Source organism: Fringilla coelebs (assembly GCF_963513975.1).
Source record: "Fringilla coelebs genome assembly, chromosome: 1".
Lineage (NCBI taxonomy): Eukaryota > Metazoa > Chordata > Aves > Passeriformes > Fringillidae > Fringilla > Fringilla coelebs.
In genome coordinates this window covers 82,248,036-82,272,700 of record NC_140028.1, presented here as the reverse complement: position 1 = coordinate 82,272,700, position 24,665 = coordinate 82,248,036, and the positions used below count along the sequence as shown (strand labels likewise).

Below are 24,665 nucleotides of genomic sequence, written 5' to 3'. Positions count from 1 at the left end.
CAGAGTGGGTTATGAGTTGTTGGTATGTTTAATAGATTAAACTCTTTAGTGTCCCACCTTGTGAGGTCTTAAGAGACTGGCTCTGTTCTGAACAAGTGGCTGAAACAGAACTTGAACTTAGAGGTACTAGCATAAATCCATCTACCTAGGCTATCATATATTAAAATCAAACAATAAGAAGTGCTTGTATCCTAGGTTCCTTTCATTTTAAGTTATATGCAATATCTGTAAATTGAAGTAGACATTACCCTTCTCTTACATCTGACAAAAATAAGGCATGTGGAGGTACTCCTTTGCCAGGACCGCATAAGACAATGGTGGAGCTGAAACTTAATCAGAAGTTTGAAGCTCTGAAGATTGCTTATCAGTACTTAATATAAGCTGTTGCCAAAACAAATTTCCTGTGGAGACAAACAAAGCACGTAGGCTTCATAATCTTTTTGTGGTGGGGTTTTTTATTACTAATTAATGCCTGGTGGAGCCAGTTTGTGAAGTAAATTGCTGCAGTGGAACAGTGTGTATAGGTACAGAAGCACCCCTGCATATTAACTACAGAGATTGGATCAGTATTTAATTTAGTCATATATATTTACATTTTTTTTTCTAGTTTTCTCCTTTTTTGTTGCTCAACAGCATCTAAATTTGTGCAACAGCCCTGAAATGCCTCAGAAAGAATAATGTGATCAAAGCAATTAATTTCTTGTTAGTGAGTGTGTTATGTTGTCTGCAGTTCTTGAACTGAAACAACAAATGGCCACCAAGCAAAATAGGAAAGTCACCATTTGGGAGGGCTTCTGGGTGAATGGCTACAGCATTATTTGCAGACTATCTTTACTAATGATTTTTGAAAGATATTGCGTGTTGAGTTTGGAATTTATGGCCCATATCATACATGCACAATTTATATCAATCTGGCCTGATTCTGTTTATTCAGGAAAGTTTGTATGTTCGTTCGCTGAAGGAGCCACTTCCTCACTTGTTGAAAAGAATCTGGTTTTGGTTGTTTTTTTTCCCCATTTCATCTTTTTTCTTTTTCTTCTGTTGGCTCTTTAGGTCATAATCCTTAATTTGTGTTGTACTCATACTTGCTATGGAAGTGATTGTGATACTGATAATCACAGATTGTGATTTATAAAAGTATATTATGAGCATGTGGGAAAAAGTGAACTATGAAAAGAAATGTGCCATCTGCTTAGCTTGCTCAGGTGGAAGGGGTTTTAGTGCTTGGCAGATTATTGCAGATTTATAATTTTTGCCTATACTGTTGATTTGGACATTGAGTGAAAAGGGTTCAATGCCATTCTTTCTTGACAATGCTTTCTGAAGGGACCAGTGTGCTGTGTTAGAGTAGATGATCACAAATATATCAATACTGTTTCCAGAACCCAGTATCTAGTGGTTGGCAGATATGACGACACTGTTTTTTTTTTCATTGTGTTTTATTTAACTATAGATAAATGGCATTATTTGTACTGCAGTATTATATATTTATAATTTTATTCTCCTTTTTTGTTTCCCCAGAATTTTTGTGTGAGAGGCCTTGAACTGTTCTCTTCATATCTATTCAAAGATATTTTGGAGTTGTATGACTGGAATCTTAAAGGTAGTGTTCTCTTTGAGAGGATCCTCAAAATAGCAATGTAACTGCTGTTTTCCATGAGAGGGACAAACTTCATCTATTCTTCAAGAAGATGAAATTAGAGTTCAATAGTGTGAGCTGTAGCAATGAAAATGCACAAACTTGGCACTGTATTCTCATAAGTAAATTGAATTTCTACCTTCATCCAGAACTTTTATATTTTATCAAACAGTAAATATTACTGCATGTTGAATATTAGAGAGTATCATGTGCGTGGTATTTTGAAAGTCAAGGTGTCAAGTAGAGTATTCTCTTATTTTACAAGCTAAGAACAAATTGCTCATACAGTACTTCTCTGCAGTCAACTCAGAAAGCAGCGTCATACAGACAGCTGTGGAGAGTTAAGGTTATCATTATAGGTGAATGTTTTTGTCTTTTGACAAGATGAAAATGCGTGTTTCTGTGAAGACTGCAACAAAGGAGGATGCTTCCCATGGTCTAAAGGAGAAATGAGAGTATTAGAGAAATTGCATTTCAGTATCTGTAGGGTGTCTTGACTTTGTCTGTGGAGCTGCTCTCTGCACTTTATGCAATTAAACAGAGTAGCACACAGGTTTAATCGATTTTGTGCAGCCTTTGGTTTGATATTAAATGTATTCTAATATCAGTATTGTCTCTCCTGTCACTGCTTCTTATTGTTCTTTCTTTTTTTAACACCAGGTACTTACAGGTTTAGTTTTTATTTTCTTGCAAAGCTTTATATGATGAATAGGAAAATTTAAAAAAGCCCCACAAAAAAGTACTGTGGAAATTTTCATGTTCTCTTTGTTATGGTAAACAAAAACCACCCCACTAATTGGAAGGAGATAAACTTGCGCTTGTACCTGTAAGGCTCAAGTGTAATAATTAATTGACTATATAAACCAATCTTTTTTTATTACTGTTTTATTTAAAAGTACTGGGGTTTTTTGTGAGGTTCTTATTATTTTTAAATTATTTGGATTTCTTTTAAATTGTCCATGTGAAAACTTTCACTACAAGTGCTTATTTGTTCTTTTTTTTTTTTTTTGTTATTTTTTGGATTGAAACTTAAGCCCTATCCAATGTAATCACCATTCATTGATTTTATCTGCAGCAAAGTTGCCTCTCTCCTCCTTTTACAAATATATTGCTATTCATAAATCTTTTTTTTTTGTATTTAAGGTCCTTCACTTGAAAATGATTCTGTTTCATGTCCCAGATATCACTTCATGCCACGGTTTGTGAGATTTCTCCCAGGTAATATTTGTATTATATAGCTTTATACAAATTCGATCTAAAAATCTTATTAAAAAAACCAAAAACAAAACAGAAAACCACCCTATCCCCCATAAGGAAAACCTCCACAAAAAAACCTTTATTGCAAGTCAAATAGTTCAATCAGTGCAGAGATCTGGTGCTTCTTCCTGAGGTGCTTGCTGGCAGTGTGGATGGTTTACTCAGAACAGGAATTCAGATGGACAGGCTAAGTCTTGCTTCCAGCTTTTGTGTCTGCAGTAATTTTAGGCAGTGCTGGGTCCTCCTTGGCGGGCTCTGTGATGGAGCTGTGATGTTTGAGGAGTGTTATTATCTAATCTTGCACATTTCATGTGCCCCCAGCTCTTCAGGGTACCAAGTGGTTAGATCACAATTCCTGATGTGCAAGGATCAGCATCATTGGCACTCCTGAGCACGTTTGTCTGATTGTTTCTTTATCCTAATGCAAGCTTAGACCTTGCAGCAAATAGAGACAAAAGCCATCATTCTAACACAGTTCAGCCCTGGCCTGCCAGCCAAGGACAAGATTGCATGTGGAGCATTGCGCTCATTTTGGGCGGACAGCTGACGTAGGCATTTAACGCGTCCTGGGACACCAGGACAGACTTTCAGTTGATGTAAATGTCCTGGCTCCATTCAAAACGTGTCCTGCTGAGATCCTGCCAGTGATTGCTCCAGGAGGGTTGTGTGGACAGAAGGATGTGTTTCAGATGTGGGATTTAGGGTGCAGATGAAACATGGAACAACCTTCATCAAGAGGGCTGTGACCTGGAGGTGCTTTCTGGTCTGAGCTTTGAAATTTTATTGGGATATTAATTATAGCTGGTGCAAAATGAGTTTTGGCTTTTTACTGTGGAGAGTACTGATGGCTAGATGACTGTATTTCTAATTGTTGTTCCTTCCTGGATACACAGTACTCAATCAGAAGCAGAGCTCTGAGGCTTGCTAGCAAACATTGATTTGGTTTTACTGAAGCAATTTACAAAATAAGCCATCAAGCCACATGTGGCTGATTAACTTGACCTCATCACAAAATGAGAACAAGTTTGTCCTGCCTAGTTTGTGTAGCTTGAGGGTGCTTTCCTGTTCAGGGTTTTTATATTCTGATTTGTTTTTTTTTTAAATTTTAGATTAGAAGTCAGCTCTTTCTGTGCTGTTGGGTTGTTTACTGATAGGGAGAGATAAGTCTCTGTAATATGTATTCCTGTGTGCTGCTTCTTCTTTAAGGTCCCCAGCCATCTACCTCTTTTTTAAAAATGTCTCTTTCCTGATATTTCTGCATATGTAGTTGCCTTTTAACATCTTTCTGACAGTTTTTTTTTTAATCAAGCTTTCATTTTTTATTGATTATTTTTTGAAGTATCCTTGAAGATTTTTAATTTTCAGAGACTGGAAAACTATTTCCTTCAGGTATGTTTGCAGAGCACTTCTTAAGTCTAATCAAAGAAGATGTTGGTGCATCAGATCTCCACACATGCATCAGCTCTCTCTTTATAGACAGGAATGAATTGCTGATTTCCTATCCCTTCTACTTTTTGTTTTTTACTTTCCTAACATTGTCTAAAAATAATGAGGTTTGGGCTGTCAGGTTTTCTATGTGGATTTACTTAGAGACAGGCCTCGGAGTAGCTGTGACCTACTCATATCTGAGATGCATAGCATGCAGAGCAGTAGCTGTATTGTATTCATTTTCATAGGTTTTTATGATGACAAATATATTCAGAGGGTAAAAGCCTAGAAAAAACACATTTGAGGTCCCAGGTACTGCATATTCTGATTTAGAAAGGGTCTCTGACTTTCATTTAGCACAGCTGTCTATAGCAACCTGTACATAATCTTCCATAGATAAGGATACACTTATATTTTAGTGATTGGTGGGTGGGGGCTATCTCTTGCATGAGAGTATAATCCAGTTGTTGACAAAGAACAGTCTTGTAAGTGGAGTCCCCCTTTAATTTGAAGGAAAACTTTTGCACATTTAAAAATCTGTCCCTGTAGCTACTTAGAAGTATTTTCTATTTCCAGTGAGGTTTGGGGTGTATTTTCCCCACGTAAGATTCCACCTTGGAGTTTAAGTGAGTTAGCTGTTCTGAGAGGCCAAGTTCCACCATTGCCTGTCATAATTTCCATGCAGTAGTGCTGTACTCCCAGCAGAAGTAAGAGAAGGGCTTGGTTCCTCACATACCTTGCAGAGGACATCATCTTACGCAGTGCTGCTGCTGTGCAGCGGCTCTGCAAGGCTTTTCCATCGTGCCTGGGATCACATTCCTTGTGCTGTGGTGTGTCATCCCCCATACTGCTCTAAGGTTTTACTTCTGGTTTGTCACCATTTCTCTTTTGTGGGTGTAGTTAGTGATAGAGAGAACATCCTCAGTGGCTGGACTACATTGTTTCTGGTTCTTGAGAGAGGGAAATCAGCATTTGTGTTCTGTGGGGCTGAAACTCAGAGATTCTTCCATACCTGCAAATTAGCACTGTTATTAAAGGAGGGAATTAGAGAGATGTATGTCAAAATTAAAGCATTGTGGGAACATGCAGTGACTTTTCACTGACAAGAGCAGACATACTGGATTTGAATAGTCAGTGATCTGAGTGATCACTGAGTGGTGATTTGTCAGAACCATCACTCACCTTCCCTGTTTGCATATTCTGTACCTGGCTACCTGAAGCCAGTCAGATGATGGTGTTTTCTTTTGTTACAAGCAGCCTTTGCTGTGCATGTTTCCTGAGGTCTCAGAGGCGTTTAGTAATTTTCACATGCCCTTGATTCATTTAGTGACAGAAGACAGCATGAGACTCTTTAGTCTTCATTACTGCAGTTATGGCATGTAAACACTACAGATGAGCTTAAAGTGCAGGGATGGTTTACTACATTCATCCAGAAGTATCCTGTAAAATTTTGAGTGTACTAAAAAAAAGCTGCCTAACACCTAAAGGCTTTTTAACTGCTGTTGGAAAAGAATCATAAAATTGTGGAAAGGAAGGTATAACCGGACAGCATAACTGATTGTTCTGCTAACTCATTTTGAAGTTTATTCAGGCAAGTTAGAAACTTCAAGTTCACAGTAGGATGGAAGTGTTACTCTTGCTGCCATTACTGAAACTGCTTTAGTTTAGCAATTTTATTTATGTGTGAGCAGAATTCATCAGTAAAACATTTGCCTTCGTATTTGTCAAATCGCTTAAGCGTTTTTTATTTTATTTTGCTCATACAAATGCTTTGTGTTCTGCATATTTTCTTTTATGCTCATGCTTTAGGAGTGAATCTCTGAAATGTTTTTTTTTTTATTTTTGGTTTTTAGATGGAGGAAAAGAAGTACTCTCAATGCATCAGATTCTGCTCTACTTGTTACGATGCAGTAAAGCTCTGGTGCCTGAAGAGGAGATTGCCAACATGCTTCAGTGGGAAGAACTGGAATGGCAGAAATATGCAGAAGAATGCAAAGGGATGATCGTTACCAGCCCTGGCATGGTAGAACAAATAAATAATTTTTTTGGTTTTTTGAACAATCCAGTGACATGTACATGTTTTCTTTCAGAGAGTTTGTTACAGGCTAAATTAGAACAGGAAAAGGTGACCAGTGGCAGTTGCAGATTGCAATAGGAACAGTTTATTGACTGGTTCCAACCCTGAATTGTCCCTTCTGCTGCTGTACTAAAGGGTGTGTTTTCAGATGGGCACTGTTTCAATGTTCATGTTAAAAGGAAGAGCTATATTTTATGTGTGTAAAACTTTCCTATTTTCTCAGACAGTCTTTATGTGCATGATCTCATTCTCTTTTCCCAGACACAGCACCAGAGAAATAGTAACTATTTGCTATTTACTTTCCTCTTCCTCTTTTGACCCCCTATTGACAGCTCTGTTTAATGTGTGCTGTCCTAACACTGGCTTGAATATGGAAAAAGTGTTTTTTGCCTATGTATTTTTTTCCACATTGTTTATGTGTTGCTCTCACTCACACTGAGGAATTTTGTGTACATTAATTAATGCATGTAATAATTTTCAGTGCCTAGTTTGAAACCCCTGTGGCCTTATTATTTTTGGAACAATTGGTATTTTAAAGCACATTTCTCTGAACACAGCTCCTTTCAACTCCGGTGGGTATGTGAATGTGAGTCAGCCCATTAGTCTGACTTTCCCTTTTAAGAAATGTGGGTCACAAGAATAGATGAATGGCCACTAAAAACTGCAGGATTGTATTTGTATAGTTTGCAAAAGGGCATCTTAGAGGCATATTTTAGACCTAACATTTGAGACTGACATGCAGCTTTCTCAGTAGTAATACCTTTCTTTTTCTGACTTAATTTTCCTCCTTAGCTCATAGCTCAAATTCTTAGTTTCTGAAGAAAAAGTGTAACTTGGTACTGTGCCTAAGAAGGAATCCAGTTTTTCAACTGAAAAATCTGTCCCCATACTGCAGCCAGGATGACATGCTAAATACATTTTTCCAGTTCATATGTTTAAGTATGACAGCATTACATTAGTAAACTACTTAATAAGCTAATAATAACTGGAATCAGATAATTTTCCCCTTGATTTCATTCTGAGTGAAGTAAAACTTTTGAAACAACAAGAAAATTAGGCTGTTTCTGGAAACACAAAATACAAAAATACACGTCAACTCTCGCTATGGAAAATTCTACCTCAGCTGCTTTAAATGGTTGCTAAACCAGAATCCCATAATAGAAGTTGTTAGAAAACCTGAACAGCCTTAACTTGCCTTTGGTTTCTGTGATACAAGGTACATGCCTGTCCACAAGTTGTCAGCATCTGAATGCTATGCACTGCCATAACTTCAGTTATTTTGCTGAAGATATGCTGATTTCAGCTAGCTGAAAACTGCCTTTTTTGTTTAGCATGGGGGAACGCATGTGTGTTCCTTGCTTGTGTCACGGAACTCTAAATGTCTGTACATGCAAAGCAGTGTGAGTTGTGAGCCGTAGCGTTAATTCTGAGATCTTGTGTGATTTTTTACTGGCAAACCTCACGTTCTACAAGGCAGTGTCTTTAGAGACGTGTGGACATCAAAATATGTAAGCATAAAAGAAATCTGTAGCTCTTTGAAGTGTCATGTTATAACAGCATCGTTAGAACGTGTCTTTTCTCTCAAGATTGCAATGACATTCTTCTTAGTTTGTGGATTTTTCCTGTACATTGCAGCACACTGGACTGATTATGAATGTAAGTGAAGAACAGAGTATGAAACTACTACCTATGCATTTTACAGCATTAGAGGATAAAACAGTTCTGTTGGAGAGACAATATGAAACTGTTTTAGAAAATGACAGCTCTTCAATTCAATTATATCCACTTGAAACAGCAAAGTAAAAACACTGAATTTTGTTTTGTTGCACAGCATCTCTTCAGAAATAATAATTCCTCTTGTGATCAAATCTAGGTTTTATGTGTGTGTTTTATTTTTTTTTTTCAGTGTGAGGTATATATATGTGCAATATGGAGAAGGTAAAAAACTTATAATAGGATATGACCCCCACTTAAACAACTAACAGTATTTCAGCATTATTTAAAATTATTTTGCCTATTCATGGTGTTTCATCAGTTCAATGAAACTTTGTGTTGGAATAGATTTAGAAGTTCACAAATTTTAGTCATCTTTCATGCTTCACTCTTCCTAAAATATTGATGGTTTTCTCACTACTACATAGATATATGTGTATATTAATATACTTCTGCACTACATCTGCATGCTATTTCATGTGTTGTTCTAATGTAAGCAGAGCCTTGATTAATGAGATTCGGAGTAGGAAACAAAAATAAGGCTTCTGTTCTGTTAGAATTTCCTTGGTTTTGATGTGACTTTAAAGGCAAGGTTGTGATTATTGGATAGTCTATCAAAGCACTTTTAAATGAGCACAGGGATAAAGCTCTGGAAGAATAACATCTAATTTGCTTGCATCCTGTCTGCTGGTGTGCAATTTATACTCGGTGTTTCTGCATGTTGCTGTTTGTTCATTTAACCTTCAGAAAGGGCACTGGAGAGGAGGCTGGTGTTCATGATGAAATAAAAAAGCATAACCCAGCTACACCCCTCTCATAACTGTCAGTGAGGAGACAGTTGTGATTAGGTCTTGGAGAAGTTCTTTTGTCCTGGTTGCTGTCAGCTGTCTGTGAACAGCTGTGTAACTGATTGACAACTGCAAGGCACTGTCATGGAAATGAAGAGGAGTCTGGTTTTGAGTAGTCCTGAGGTCACACATTTAACACAGACCCTGCTACATGCATAGTGAAAGATGTCCTTTTTGCATTTATGAATAGTTCATTGCCTCTGTTAAAGTATCTAAATTGTGTCTGTATTTTTTTAATTGTATTGATTATAATTGTGTTGAGTACAATTCTTGTTTAATATTCTATTAATTATATTTTGCTGACCCGGCTCTCCGAGGAGTGGTGTATCAAGGCTGCTTTTTTAAGAGATGGGAGAAGTTCCTCAATTTAATATTAAGAGTGGGGAAAACCAACAAATAACTTATGAGGAGACAAAAACTTCTCAAGCTGGTTTTGTGCAATCTCCAAAAAAAATGAAAAACAGCCCCCTAAAAAATAAACTTAACTTAATCCTTAAATATCAGGACTTTTAAGCTCTTGTTTAGGGAACAACATTCTGTCTGGTACAAATCTTGCCCATTATTTTCTTTAGGGCTTTTTTTGTTCTAATCCTTTTATCCTTTTTTATAAGAAGTGCTGTTTTTTGTGAAGCCATCAGCTTTAATTAACTAATTTAAGTAAGTTACCTATTAACTATAACTATTAACTAACATAAATATTTTTTTCCTCTGGTTTTTTTTTCTTTTTTTTTTTTGGCTGGGGAGATGTAACTTTATGTTCAGTGATCTTGTCTAAAGGGAAGCTGATAAGCATTTTTCCCTTGGAAAATATTTCTTTATCTGAAAGTCAGTCATTTAAGTAAGTTGGTGGGTTTTTTTTAGAATAGATTGAACTGTGGCCACATATAGAATTGACTTTGCTTTTCAGTGCAGAGTATTATTCCTGTGAACAGTTCTACCAAGGTGGTTTGGAGGGTAAATGCTTTGTTCTTGACACAGTTTTGATTGTTTTGTGAAGAGAATGGTGGGAGCTGTTTCTGTAACACTGAAACTCATCTTTGAGTGCATCTTTACAGTACTAAATGAGAAGTTCTGAGATGCAGGTAACTAGAAGTAATGCCCTTTTTCTGAAGCCTAAGACAAGCAAAATATATTGGCCTCATCCAGCTGATTGCAAAGGGGGGAGAAAGCAGGCACATTACAAAGCAGCTTGACAGGTAATGGAGAAGTTGTTTACTTGGAGACAAACTGTGCACCTTCAGCTGAGTTTTTAAATATGCTGGGTAAGTGATCAAAAGCTCTGTGAGCAGCATGTCTGCTGCAGTGACATGCAATTACTTACTCTCCGCGTTCATAGAGCTGAAGCAGAAGTTGCCTTCTTTCGCACTGTCCTTTTTAACAATGAAAAGAACTTCTGTTTTGAACTGTTAAAAGGGCAAAAGTCTCCTCATTATACAAGACTGTATTCCTCCTTGTACACATCAGCCTAGGAGCCTTTTCTGAGGGTAGTGTGATAGATTTTTTTTTGATGCTGTTTAGTCAGTGTGATTGAATGGATCTAATAATGCCTTCATTTGTTTCGGGAAATCATGAATTAAAATGAGAGAGGTAACCTGATCTTAACAAACTGCTCGGGCACGTGGGTGTTTGGATGCCAGAATGCTAATCCTAATTTTTATTTCTGGTGTGATGCTTGACCAGAGAAAGTTGTTTTAAATTCTTGGAAATAGTAAAAGTATATTTCCAGACGTTTAAAATTAAAAGGTCTTCTTGTTTTTTTTTTCTTTGAATGTTAGGTCAATTAACTTTGTTTCGGTTATTGTTGTTGCCAAATGTTTATAATAGTATTAATGATTAGTTTAATGTGCATCTTAATAAGTTTGGAATGTGTTGCTTTGTGTTTCCTGGATAGTGTGGGCTTGAGGCAGTAAATTTTCCATGGAGCTGCTGTCAATTTAGTTGTATTTTGTTTTTTTTCTTCTAGAAGCCCAGCTCAGTTCGTATTGATCAACTAGACCGCGAGCAATTCAATCCTGATGTAATTACTTTCCCTATTATTGTGCACTTTGGGATACGACCTGCTCAACTCAGTTATGCTGGAGATCCTCAGTAAGATGCTTTTCCTTCTTTCTTTTGTTCAGGAGCTCATTACTGTTGTCATTTGTGCCTTAAGTAGGGCTTGGTTATGTGCTTAGTTGAGTCCAGTGCTAAGCTTAGTGCTTATGGTATCGGACACAAGCTCCTGCAAGTTAGAAAATATGAGGAGTAACATTTTCTCTGGAATACTTCAGGATCTGCTGAAGTAAACACGCATGCATGTGCTGTATGAAACTTCTTAACCTGACAACAGCTCTTCTGGGTCCAGCAAAAATTGGTTCCTCAAGCTCCACGTTGTTTCTCTGAGAGGCCAGTGGCGGGTTTTCAGAGAGAGAATTGTGTAACCAGAAGGCAGAGAAGGAGAAGTAGTTACCCAAGCTTCCTAATGTCTGTAGCATATAGATTTCTGAGCTAGAGGATGTATTTAGGTCATATGTTTAAACAGCCCTGAATGGATGTTTTAAAATTTCTCAAATCACTGTTTGAGTCTTATGCTACTGACAGGGAGAGATTTCAGGTAATCACTTCACCAGTACTGCTGTGCATCATATGCAAAAGTAATGATTTTTATTTCAGAACTGCTGCTTGATTGTTTAATTAGATGTTCTTCAGGTCTCACATCTAATAAGGAATAATATAGCCATTTTCTGTTTGATTACTTCATGATGTTTGTTGCATACTTGCATACTGCTATATCCTACTTAATCATCTCTTTCTGTGCTTTGAAGGATCATGTCTACATAGTGTTTCCTAGCTTGGAAGCTCTTTTCTCTGCTTTTTATATCCTGTTAGAGTTTGGGAGGAATGTAGAGGAGTGGAGAGGGAAACAGGACTTAGACAGACCAAGAAATACTGTTTCACTGTGGATTGATGAAGGGACACAAAAGAGATGATTGGATTTTGTTCCCAGTTCTTTTCTTAACCTCTGACTATTTCAGGGAATTCTTCCTGTGATTGGGACATCTGCTTTCTGCATGATGACAGTACAAAGCCTGTCTCTGGTGTATGTGTAGTTAAGGTTGTCTTTTTCCTCAGTGCAGTAGTTTAGGAATGGTATTCCCCAATTAAGTACTCCCACTAATGAGAGAACCACAAGGCACTCCCTTCCCCTTCCACTGAGAGACACAAAAAAGCAGAGATCACAGGTTGAGAGAAGAATGATTTACTGGAAACAGCAATGAGGCAAGAAAATAAACAGTAACAGCAACAGTACTAAAAAAATTTAAAAAGAGAGGATGATTTATGTGCAAAATGTTCAACAGATCTGCAGTTTTGAGGCCCAAACACTCATGGATGTATAACAGTTGTATTGTGTTGCAACTGCTTGCTGAGGATTTTAAATCCAACATGGCAGGAAGTAAGAATATTGAATGCTAATCCAGATAATAAAATGGGGTTTTTTGGCTTTGATCATTAGTTTTATCTTTAAAATATGTCTCTTTATCTTTTAGTTTTCTTGTCCATAAAAAGGAAATAATTAGACCCAAAAATATAAGAATTATCTCTACTTTGATGCTGAATTAATTACTTACTGTAAAAGTTCTAGTATTTTCATTGAAAATAGTATAAAGAGACAAAAATTACTCTTCCCACACATTTTTATTATCTTTTCTTTAAAATTTACTTGTGGGTTTGTCTTTTGTTTTGGATTTTAACCTCAGAACTGCTTACAGAACAGAGGTATGTTTTGTTTTATCAAAGTAAGAAAGCATTTTTTTGTGAAAGACCTCTGTGGTGCTGTCATAAATGTCAGGCTTAACTCCGATATATGTGCACCCAGAAGAGACTTTCCTCTCATGTTATTTTATCTCTAGTGTGTCTTTTCTTTGTGATGTTCTAATACAGAATTTTTTGTAATGGTAATATGTTTATTAATTCTCAAACTAAATTGCAATAACAAAGCTTGTTAATACTTGTAGAAAAATGTGTACTGTAGATCACAGTTTCAGGTTCTTGTTTTTGGGTTGAAACTTCCTCAAGGCATTTATTCTTTTTGTTTTGGTTGATTTGGTTGTTCATTAACTAATTTTTCTTTTTTTGGGTGGTGATTTGTCAAAAATAGATGCGCTGTTCTGCAGATTGCAGAAGTGCAGTGAATGGAGCATGAGAAAAATCTATGGATTGACCATTTCAGATGTGTTTGTAGACTGAAAAAATATCAGTGTCTCCAGAGGCAGAGAGTGTACATTCAAGAATGCTGCAGAGAAATAGCTAGGGAAAAAATGCCAATAAGAAAAGATTTGTTTATGTGTCTGTGAATGTGTGATGCTGGGAAGATTATGAAATAGTAAAGGAGCTGCTGTTTCATTGATTGCTAAGCCACTAACATGAAAGCTTCCTAATAAAACCACTGTTCTAAGTTGTTGCTTAAGTAGATTGTCTTTTATAATGTAAATACGAGTAAAAATTAATTTGGGTAAACTTCTTTCCTCTGGCCTCTAATTCCCTGCTTCCTATTCAAAGTCTGATTTATGGTTGTCCTGAATACAAAAGTTACCTTTTGAAGGTAGGTAGCATTGTTTCCTAAGGACACAGGGTCCCTGTCACAATTCACTTTGTTGCTCCTCCCATTGTAACTTTTGAACCTGTCAGTCAATTGCAGCTGAATGTAATGTTGGTATGTGGTCTTCAAATGGAGTAAGTTCTTACAAATTTGGTGAAAGCTTGTGCTAGATCGCTGAGGGGCTCCCACCAAGGAAGACATTGTAATTGCGGTTCATGTGTAATTAGACACTGCCAAAATAAGAAAAAGCTAGATGGTTGGAGAAAACCAGAAAACTTAAGTATGTGCCAATCACAAAAATAACTTGAATTGCTCTTTCCATTCAGCAGAAATCCATAGGGAACAAAACTTTAATTTCCCTTTTCACAGAGTAACTTCATGTTGCATGTGGCTTGTAGAGCTCTTCCTCATGTGCTTCACTGAAATGTTTGAGCTGGTGTAAGGACAGACACTTTCTGGGGAAGGGTGCTACTCCTTTGCAGTGAGTGGTAGGTAAACCATGTGGAGAAGGAGTTTTCACCTGCCTGAATTGAGTTAAGGGACAGGCACGTCTTTTCAGCATGCAGAGGTGGCCCTTTGGAGATGATGTGTGGGTGTCTGGGAGACCTGGGGTCTGCCTGGATCTTTGCTGTTCTTCACCTCACTCTGAGCACCAGTGCCTCCTCTGCTTCCTGGCCCATCCTGCTGGAGCAGCTGCCCAGGCACTGTCACCTCTCAGAAAGTGCATTGAGATTATTTCATTTCTGTAGCAAAGAGGTGCTTGTAGACATTCTTTGTGTACGTTGTCTGCATTATTAGCAGCTGGTGTGTTCCTAATGACAAACAGGGAGAGAGAGACTTCTGTTCACTGACCAAAATACTTGTTTTCTGGTTTTGTCCTTCAGATACCAAAAGCTGTGGAAGAGTTATGTGAAGCTGCGTCACCTACTGGCTAATAGTCCCAAAGTCAAACAGGCTGATAAACAGAAATTATCACAAAGAGAGGTATTCTGGACCTTCCTATGACTGATAATTGAGGATTGTAATTCGAGGTGGAATAAAGCCATATGACTGCCCTGTTTATGGAAAGAATAGCAATCCTTTACAAAACAATTTCTTTCCAGACTCTTAACGCAAATTTTATTTTTATCTATGCTTGTTATTGAATGGAGGTTTTTTCCTTTTTTTAGCTGTCAAACTGCTGCAAGTTTTTTACCCAATTATAGAAATTATTGTTATGGAACCATAACTTCTTTATAGCTGTTGCCATTAATGGTTTCAAGAATTAGCATAGAGGAGGACTTTTTATTTCATAATGTACTTTTAACTGGCTCATAATTTTAAACATTTCTCTTCTGAAATAAAAACTGCCACGCTTGTGTGCATAAACCATAATTTATTAGGTGGTATAGTGACATTGCTTAGGATCTTTGACTTGAAATCATCTGGTTGTTGTATGATAGACAAGATATTTTTCTCATTTTGTTTTTTTCCTGTAAAGTGATGAGCAGTAAGCATTTCCTAAGTGCAAATGCTCAACCAATTGGGAATTAAAAGCAGAAAAACAAAGACTTCTAAATATAGTCTAAACCAGCCTATTTCTATAAACCCATGGACTGAAGCTTTGAATTTGTCTGGTGCCTGTCTATTGGGCACTGTTAATTTGACAACCTGTGTAAAGAATACACAAAGGAGAGATTAACTTCTCAAGTACAGGATGGTATTTAATTAAGTGGTATTGTATTTTTATTTATTCATTAGAAACACTAATTATTCATAAAATCATTGACTACCTTGGGAAGGATGCTTAAGAGTCATGGAGTGTGATTCCTGAGACTTTCCCAGTTTATTGGGGAAGTCTCAGAAATTGCACTTTTGGAATTACTTTTGGTTGCAGAAAGTGTTTGATACATATGACATTGCACCTGATTTTTTCATTGTTGCAAAGCATAGCATGCTGATGTGTGAGCAAGAGTATCAGTAAACATTTTATTTATGCTGATATTAAATAAGCCCTTGGCTTCCTTATTTGTAAATGGAAAAAAAAAAAAAAAACCAAAAAAACCCCACAACATTGTGACTGAACTGTGCCACAGTTGTAAAGGAAAAAAAAAGACTTGTCCTTACAGAGGTGATTTTGTTTGTCACATCTACACACAGAGCAAGTAGAAGATTATTTTTTTATGGGCATATTTTCATTAGTGGGTAATGGATAGCTCATTTGTAAAATTGTAGTGGATTGTTTGTAAAGGGGTGATCATATTTTGCTCCAGAAGATAAAATGCTCCTTTGTTATTTATTGCTGATTTATTGTTATTGAACTGCTGATTTTTGTTTCTAGACTGTATTGTCTAGGATAACGAGTTCTACAAGTAGTTTGCTAAGAGGGAGGCATACAGGACTGAAGCAGAAACTTTATGTGAGGATAATCTATGTATTTGTCAGTGGAGCTGTCAGTAACTCAGAAGGAGCTGGACTGTACCTGACTGGTACATAGGCTTTTAAAGATTATGAGTCATATATTATGGAGTGCTTCTGAGCCAGTCAGACTGGCTCAGAAATACAGCCAGGTCTGGCAAACACTGTAGCACCTTTCTCAGGAAAACTCAATGACACACCTCTGACAATGCACAAGGGGTGCAGTGCTGGCAGCATCTCTGTTCCCTCTGCCATCAGTCATCCACCACTGTGAGGTTGTACAATGATATTATTTGTGACAAGGTCATGCCTGGGGCTTTGTTCCTCTAACCTAACTTTGAGCATTTACAGCAGGTGCATAAATTAGGACCTGAAGGCTCACTTTGAAGTCAGTGGAGGGAGAAATGCATTTTTGAAGCCATTTATCCCCTTCACTGAATATAAAAGGAGCCAGGGCTATCTAGCGTCCTACCCTAGACACTGCTTCACTGAGGTGTCTGAGTTTTGATGAATCTGTGTCTGGACAGATGCACCCGTTGGAACTACTCTGTGAGATTCTGCAAATCAGAACACAGAGCCTGTTCCTGCCCAGCCTGCTCACAGGCTTCAAACTGGGAGCTGGGAAGAGACAGCTTTGAGCAAGTGCCCTGTAGTGAAAAGGAGAAGGAGAGGCAGGATAAGTTGCAGCTTTGAAGAGCTTTGTGTTCTGAAAGAAGGCAAAGCAGTGAGGGGTTAGTTCATGCTGCATGGGGAGCTTGCACCCCCCCAGGGCTTTATAGTATTGGAACCAACAGATTCTAATCCAGGGCTGATTTATTTTGTCTGTTTTTCTTTCATTTCATTTTTACAGAAAATATTTTCTTTCAAGGGTACTGTCAAAATCTTTTAATGATTCTGACCCTATCATGGTTTCTAGAGACAAATTGTTTGCACACCACCAAAATAGCCAGTGGTCAAGGTAAAACATATTTTTAATAATTTTTATTGAAATAAAATTGGTGGATTTCAATCAGTATAGTCTCTGGACTCTGGTGAATGCTGACCCCTTTCCCAGACTAGGCAGAGTGACATAGCTGAACAGGAACTGTTGCAATGTAGCCAAGATGGCAAAGCAAAGCCTGTTTTGCTCCTCATGAATGTTCAGACCAGGAGTACTCCCAGGGATGGACATGAATGAAGAGGCTGTTTTGTACATCTAGTAAAGAAAGTGCTTTCATTATAAGGACTTTACCTTTCTTACTCTTGTATCATCTTGGATGTGTGAGTTGGACTGGTTTGTTTGGTCATGTGCAGAAAAGAAAATGTAGTCACTTTTGTTCTCTCCTTGGTCGACCAAAATCCCCTGCTACACTGTATTCTACATCTGCCACTCTTTGGGAGTTATCAGATCTGTTCCAGCCTTAGAAACTGCTGACCAAAACTGAACCTCATATCATGGGTATTGTGAACGTGCTGGTGTGTGCGTTGCTGTGCTTTGTTGTAGCAGCCTCTTCACAGGAGCTCTGTTCTCTCCCTGCTTAGGAAGCGCTGCAGAAAATTCGCCAGAAGAACACCATGAGACGTGAAGTGACTGTGGAGTTGAGCAGCCAGGGCTTCTGGAAAACAGGGATACGCTCTGACGTCTGCCAGGTGACTGAACTGGGGAGATGTATTTTCTTTCCTGGTAGCTGCCGTTTACCTTGGCAAGGGTTTCATCTAGACTGAGGAACCAAATGGAAATGACTAGCTCAGTAATATCTGTTGATCTAGGGAACTCTTCTAGTGTTCTGTCCACCCCTTCTACACACACAAAAAAGGTAATGTAAAATTTTCTGCCAGAGGTTGATTAGTGCAAGGGAGAGAGGTTAGGAATGGCCAGTTTGAGGCTGGAGGTTTGTCAAATGTTGAGTCTAGTGTGAAGCTCTTAATCCAACAGCTGGTTTTATATATTTTAATATTATTGCATTTTTCTATTTAGATAGCTTTTAAAAACACCCCAAGTTTTACCATAAAGCATGAAGAAATGTCTTTACTTGAAAGAAAGTAAAAAAACCTAAAACCCCACCACAATTACCCTTTGAGGTGAGCCTTAGTAGAAAGGTATCTTTCAGATACTCTGTTTCATATGCATGACATCTCCAAGGAACATATCTCTGTCAGATCCTATTCTGAAGCAGTTGACAGCAACCAGCTTTGTGATATGATAAGAATAAGTGCAATTTTAATTTAATTTTGTATTAGTAAAATTTGAGTAGTAGTAACAGCCAAATAATTATGCTAGAGATATTCTTGCATTATTTTTTAGCTGTTGTTTTGGTGATGTTATTTAAAACTTAAATGCATGCAACTTCATATTAGCTTAACAATGTGAAGAATAAATTAGGGGGGTTGCTAGGCAAGGGCATAGGTATAAATTCCATTGTAATTGTAGAAGTCTGGTCAGGCCTAAGGGGGAAATTCTAGAGTGAGAGAAATGCTAGTAACTAAAATTGCTTTTCTTCCATCTAAAACATTTCTTCTGATTCTGCTATTGCTTCTGAAGTAGAAGGAGAATAGGGACACAATATCTCCTCACATAGCTCAGGAACAACACAGCCATTCCCTAATTTTTTTATATTGAACTGTATATATTTTTGCAGCTTAAGTAAACAGAGTAAATTTCCAATTTAGGCACTTTGAAACTGTTCTGTGTTATTCATAACATCTTTTGTGATTCATCTCCTAATGTCTTGAATATTCCTGTTTCATTTTGTTGAAGGACAGCAAAACACCAAAGAATGATAAAAGTAAAGCTGTTTCACAATTTTTGTGCCCATCTGCAGCTGTAACATCTAAATCAGCCAGTTCTGGTATGAAGGTCCTTTGATTTGATTTCTTTGAGAGGCCAAGAATAGGCAACTGTTTGTCTGTAAAATGAAAGATTGCTGCTGTTGCTACATGCTTTTTTCCCAGATTAAAGAAGACTAAAACTAAATACGCATAAATCAGCTCTGGGGGCAGAGCTCAAGTGCAGTGATTTAAAATTACTGCTTTTAAAAGCATTGCAGTTTAGGAGATTGAAACTCTTTTAAGTCGCTTGTGATAGCTTATACTTGCTCTGAGTTCCATGTAGCCCTAATGACTCTGGTCTTTGCTGTCTCAGAAATGAACTGCTTGAAAGGGGAGAAAAAATGGTGAGTGGAATGTTCAAAAAAAGTGTAAAATGTCTGAGTTCTGACAGGCTCACTTGAAGTTACCCAGTATATCAAGAGCAGTACTTGGCCATTGAGCTGGGCAGTGAGTAGTGCACAGTGTGGCAGGATCTGGCCATGCTGAGAGTCACCACCTCTGTTCCCCCTCTCCACCCATGCCATTATTGCTGGTGAGCCTTCAACAGCAGTGTAGAGTGTTCAGCATTTCTGCATTCCAAAATACATCAGCTCACCTGCTTCCCCTTGGTAACTTCATGTCCTGGGGCATGAGGGCACTATCTGAGGGCACTTGAGAGAGTCTCTGCCTTGCTGTGCAAGCTGCAGCAATAAAAGGACATGCAAAATATTTGAAATCATATATATTTTAAAAACATCTCTTCTACAGAGATAAATACATAAAACATCAGAAACACTGAATAGCCATAGTCCAAGAGGAGAGATGTTGATTCAATCAAATAGTTAGTGCCAGGAAAGCAGCATTTTGTCAATATAACTTCAAGAGTCAAATGAAAGTCTTTCTGTGTGCTCCCAGGGGTCTGTCAGTTCTTTTTTCACTGCACCCCAGCTGATAAAAGTCTGAATCTTGGTATCTCAGGCCTCAAATGCCAGGACACATGTATTGGTGTAAAGAATGTTAAATGTTGCTTGAGGAGACTCTTTCTGTCTAGTACGGTGGAGTGTAGAGGCAGGGAAGCACAGATGTCCTGTGAAACAGTTTCAGTTTGGTTGTTTTGGTGTTTTTCAATTAATTCCTTCCATGAAGAAACACACAGGAAGCACACCTGTACAATTTATATGGAGATAGAAGGGATGTTCTTACAAATTCCCAAAAAAACCTGTAAATGAGTGACGTGGTAACAAAATAAAACTTCCTAATAGCACTTCCTAATTCTGTTTGGAGTGGTTTTATATTTTTCTGCCATTTGGAGATCCAGGGAGTCTTTTTATTGCATATTAGCCGGTTATTTCATCTGAGAGTAAAGGACTAGGGAAGATTTCCTAGCCAATAGCTAGCTAACTGTACATGAGCCAGCTTGTGCCCAAGTGGCCAAGAAGGCCAAGGGCATCCTGGCCTGGATCACACTTGTGTGGCCAGCAGGAGCAGGGCAGGGATTGTCCCCTGTACTCAGCACTGCTGAAGCTGCCCCTTGAATGCTGTGTCCAGTTCTGGGCCCCTCACAGCAAGAAGGACATTGAGGGGCTGGAGCAGGTCCAGAGAAGGACAACAGAGCTGGGGAAAGGTCTGCAGCACAAGCCTGAGGGAGCTGGGAGAAAAGGAGGCTCAGGGGAGACCTTATCACTCTCTACAGCTGCCTGAAAGGAGGGTGTAGGCAGGTGGGAGATGGTGTATTCTCCCAGCCAGCAAGTGACAGGACAGAAGGAAATGGTCTCAAGTTGTACCAAGGTTCAAGATTGGATATTAGGAATAATTTCTTTGCAGATAAGGTGATCAAGCATTGTAGCAAGTTGCCCAGGAAAGTGGTGAAGTCACCATCCCTGAAGGTGGGACATGGTTTAGTTGGTGTTTACTTTAGCAGTTGGACTCACTCATCTTAAGGGTCTTTTCCAGTCTAAATGATTCTGTGATTACCTTCCAACCCTGTGTTTAGTTCTCAGAAATTTCATGGTCTTTTACTTAAACAGAAAGTCTTGCCATTAGTTAGTCTTAATTTTTGATCTTGTAACATTGATCAGTTTGTATTTTCTGCTGTTCTGTCATTAGTGACCTGCAGAAATCTGTAACAGCATTTATTCTGTAAATTATACATCATCTACTTCATGTGCTTGTTTTTCTTGCTTCTCTCCATGCTGTACACTCATTTCCTCTAATCATACACAATCCTTTTTCTGAATTAATTATGACAGCCCTCAGATTTTAATGGCCTTAAAACACACTTCTATTTTGACTATATTCATGTCATGTCAGTAATAGCAACAAATAGAAGAAGCTAGCTCACAAATGGTCACATGCATAAAAGTCTTCAAATCCTGCATTTCTCCTGTTTCTCTCTTCATTCTTATGCAAGAATTGTGATGTTGATATCATACTTGCTAGAGTACTCTACTGGTAAACTATAATAGTGGCTTATTTCAACCCAGATCCATCCAAAGTCTGTATTAGTGGAGAATTCCTTAAGAAACACTGAGAGAGAGGGGGGCTGCCATTGTTACAAAATAGAGTTGTTGTTTTTTTCAATTTTATTGACAATTTTCCCCAACAGAAAAACACTGTCTGTTTCTTAGACAAGCAGCAACTTTTCTGATATTTTTTAGCACATTAAATGTGCCATACTACAGCATTTCAAAAATCCCATAATTCTTCCTCAAAAGGAAGTGAAGCCAGGCACAACTGTGCTTGAAAATTGAGTGCCTACTGTTTGGTGAAAGCTGGTTAAAGTGGTGTAAAGTGTTTCTTCCCTTAATGTAATGAGGCAGAGGGGAAGTGGTGTTTCTTCATTTTTTAAGCAGGGTGTCAAATGAAAAGGTACAAACATATAGCATTGTATTCAGTCATAGCTTCTTGAAATTTGCTTTTTACTCAAGTTGCTTAAGTTGAAGACTGGATTTATGTATTTATTCATTTAGTCTGGGCAGGGCTGTGGAGATAAAAACATAGGATTAATTAAGTGCTGTGATAAGTGAAGGATGGGAAACTGATTTTTTTTTCCTCATTTAAACTAAAACACTAAACAGTAAACAATTGGGAAGTATTTGTATTTTTAGCTCAGTCAACTGAAGTCTCTGTACACTAAAGCTGAATGATTTTCCTTGTTGCATTTGTTTTTTCAGCATGCAATGATGCTTCCTGTCCTCACCCACCATGTCCGCTACCACCAGTGTCTGATGCACTTGGACAAACTGATAGGCTACACTTTTCGAGACAGGTGCTTACTGCAGGTAAGATATGAAAAGAAAACCCCAGCATCTTGCTGGTTTCTCTTCATGATGTCACTGAGCTCATCCATAGTGCTGAAATGCATGGCATTGTCACAGCTTGGATGGACCTGGTTACTTGTACTGCAGATCTCTTGAAAGTTTCAGTTTTCTCAAGAGACTTCTAAATAGATATCTATTGTTCACATAGATATTACACCTACCTTTGCTCCCAGGTGTAATGTGTAGCAAGACAAAAATGCAGTTACTGAAAAGACTGTCAAGTACTCATTTCTGGGTAAGTTCCTTTTTTCAGGTATTTATAGAGAATACAATGTTATTCTGCAGATGAGTGGATGTGCCCTGCTTCTTGTTTTTATAGCCGGTTGTTCCAAAAGAGAATAGTTAAAACATTGCCCTTTTTTTTTTTATTTGTAGCTAGCGAATAGAAATTTGCAAACTTCTGTTTAGCTCTTGATTTCTACAAGCACATGATGAAATTTTTTTTTTATTAACAAGCAAGAGCAAGAACTAGAGATGAGAAGTTCTTACTTGTTTTAGTTGCATCCATGTCACATTACCAGCCTTTTATGTTAGCGCATACTTGGAACTGATTACCTCTGAAGTTCATTCTTTGCATGGTGGCTCCTTTCCTCTTAGACTTTTTCTGAATTTACTGAAGGAAAATGGGGACTTCTGTTCAGATCTTCCTTCTAAAGTAAGCGTCATCTCTCTCCAATGACTGGACTAAATTCAAAACATGGCAATTTTTAATTTCTTTACGGATTTTGTTCCCAAATTATTTTAAGGAAATGTCTTTTCTCACAGCTTTTCTGGTTTCTAGGATTTGTTTTCCAGGCCTTTTCCTACTGCAAGTTACGTTAAACATTGAGCATTTTTTACGATTTGGTTATTGGCAGGTTATCTTTGTTTTAATGTCAAAGATAAAATGCAGTGATGGAAGCTTACAAAATGTTGAGACCAAACACAAACCATCAAGTAAATTCTAATCAAAAAGAGATTAGAGTATAAAAATCAAATGTTAGTCATGTTTGGTTATAAAAAATGTGCTTTTTAATGCTTTGTCCCTACACTCATTTATTTAAGACCTAAGAACATTTTCCATAACAGGAAGAGCTTTTTAAAAATGTATGTAGGATCAGTAATCTGCTTGAGCATAGGCAATGTTAGATGTATAATTCTGCATTGATTGTTACCTATTTTATCATGGTATATTCTTTTTAACAGGCAGGTAAAAAAAAGATTACACTGAATTATCTGTTCAGAAAAGCTGTAATGTGTCATCTAGTCCAGATGGAGCAGAATTTGAGAATGTGCAATTACAACAAACTTAGTAATACTATCAAGGAATTAAAAAGGACTTGGAGAAAGTTCTTATTGTTGATTAAATATAATTTTACTCTTTTAAGTTTTGTGCTTAGAAAGCAACAGACGATGTTTGAATGAATTACTGCATGTCTTTGCTCACAGTCTGCAGCACCAGTCCTCCATGTGTGTCAGAAGTATCTTTCTGAAGCTTGCATTTTCCAGTGTTTCCTCTTTTTTTATACACAAGTTTTGTGTATACACATACTTTCATACGTGCACAATATTTTGGTCTGTGTATGTGTAAAGAAGGAGAAAATGTGTGAGTTTGCAGGATGGAGTTCTGAAAAACAAGCTGTAGTTCTATTTACTGCTGCCGTTTCTGCAGTGGTGGTGTCAGCAGCAGAGTAAGCTTTTGGTAGTCCTTGGTGTGACAAAAGTAAAACAGAGGACCAATCCTGTCATTCCTCCTTCATTTAAATCCTCTATAGTCATGAAGGAAGGAGTTCTTCTGTGATTACCTGCCAAGAATAATGTACTTGTTTTATTTTTTGAGCTAGGAGAGTTCTATAGATACTTAAGTAATCTATAGAAGTAATCTATAGAAGTATAGAAGTATCTATATTAAGTAATGTAAATATGGATGGTTGAGGAGCTCTTTTAATTGCTTTTTTTTTATATGAATATTTATAGTTCAGTGTTTGAGTGAATATATTTTTAAATAAGTAAATATATTGAAATCAGGTCAGCAAAGCTGGTAAGCAAAAGTCTTAAGGCAAATTGACAGTTCATGCTTTTTCTCTTCTAAACTAATTTTTCTTTAAAGAAAAAAATGATGAAAGTTAATTAGTTAAATTGATGATTGAGCATAAATGTTGCTTCTTTCTGACATCTGAAATAGCTCACCCTACATTTAAATTGCTGGAACCAAGTTTCTGATTGACTGCATCACTCTGTAACCTTTCTTCAAACTGAAAAATAACTATTGCTAGCTACCAGTCTAAGATAATGTTTTTCTTTCATTTGCAAAAATACATTTAACCCTTTTTTTTTCCTGTATGTCTTACACTATAGCTTGCCATGACTCACCCAAGCCATCATTTAAATTTTGGGATGAATCCGGATCATGCCAGAAATTCCTTATCCAACTGTGGGATTCGACAGCCCAAGTATGGAGATAGAAAAGTTCACCATATACACATGAGAAAAAAAGGTATGCTATTTACACCACTAACATTTTTCCCGTACCTGACATTTAATGAGTAAGAACACCCTTTGTTCTGTTATCATTTCCTTGGCCATTTTTCTTTTGAGGGATGTCTTCAGTAGAGGATTTCAATGATTATATGCAGACACC

At 37.5% G+C, this 24,665-nt stretch overlaps 1 protein-coding gene across 2 annotated transcripts in view; it reads left to right on the top strand.

The window, feature by feature from the left end:
* The window catches only part of DROSHA (drosha ribonuclease III), a 75,079-nt gene that overhangs the window by 19,240 nt on the left and 31,174 nt on the right, over positions 1 to 24,665 (top strand). For both annotated transcript variants that reach the window (XM_084217337.1, XM_084217338.1), the window contains 8 exons: positions 1,522 to 1,603; positions 2,783 to 2,857; positions 6,178 to 6,347; positions 10,926 to 11,050; positions 14,426 to 14,525; positions 17,460 to 17,567; positions 21,899 to 22,006; positions 24,383 to 24,521. In XM_084217337.1, coding sequence (XP_084073463.1) covers positions 1,522 to 1,603; positions 2,783 to 2,857; positions 6,178 to 6,347; positions 10,926 to 11,050; positions 14,426 to 14,525; positions 17,460 to 17,567; positions 21,899 to 22,006; positions 24,383 to 24,521 — 907 coding nt within the window. The remainder of the gene's footprint in view (positions 1 to 1,521; positions 1,604 to 2,782; positions 2,858 to 6,177; positions 6,348 to 10,925; positions 11,051 to 14,425; positions 14,526 to 17,459; positions 17,568 to 21,898; positions 22,007 to 24,382; positions 24,522 to 24,665) is intronic.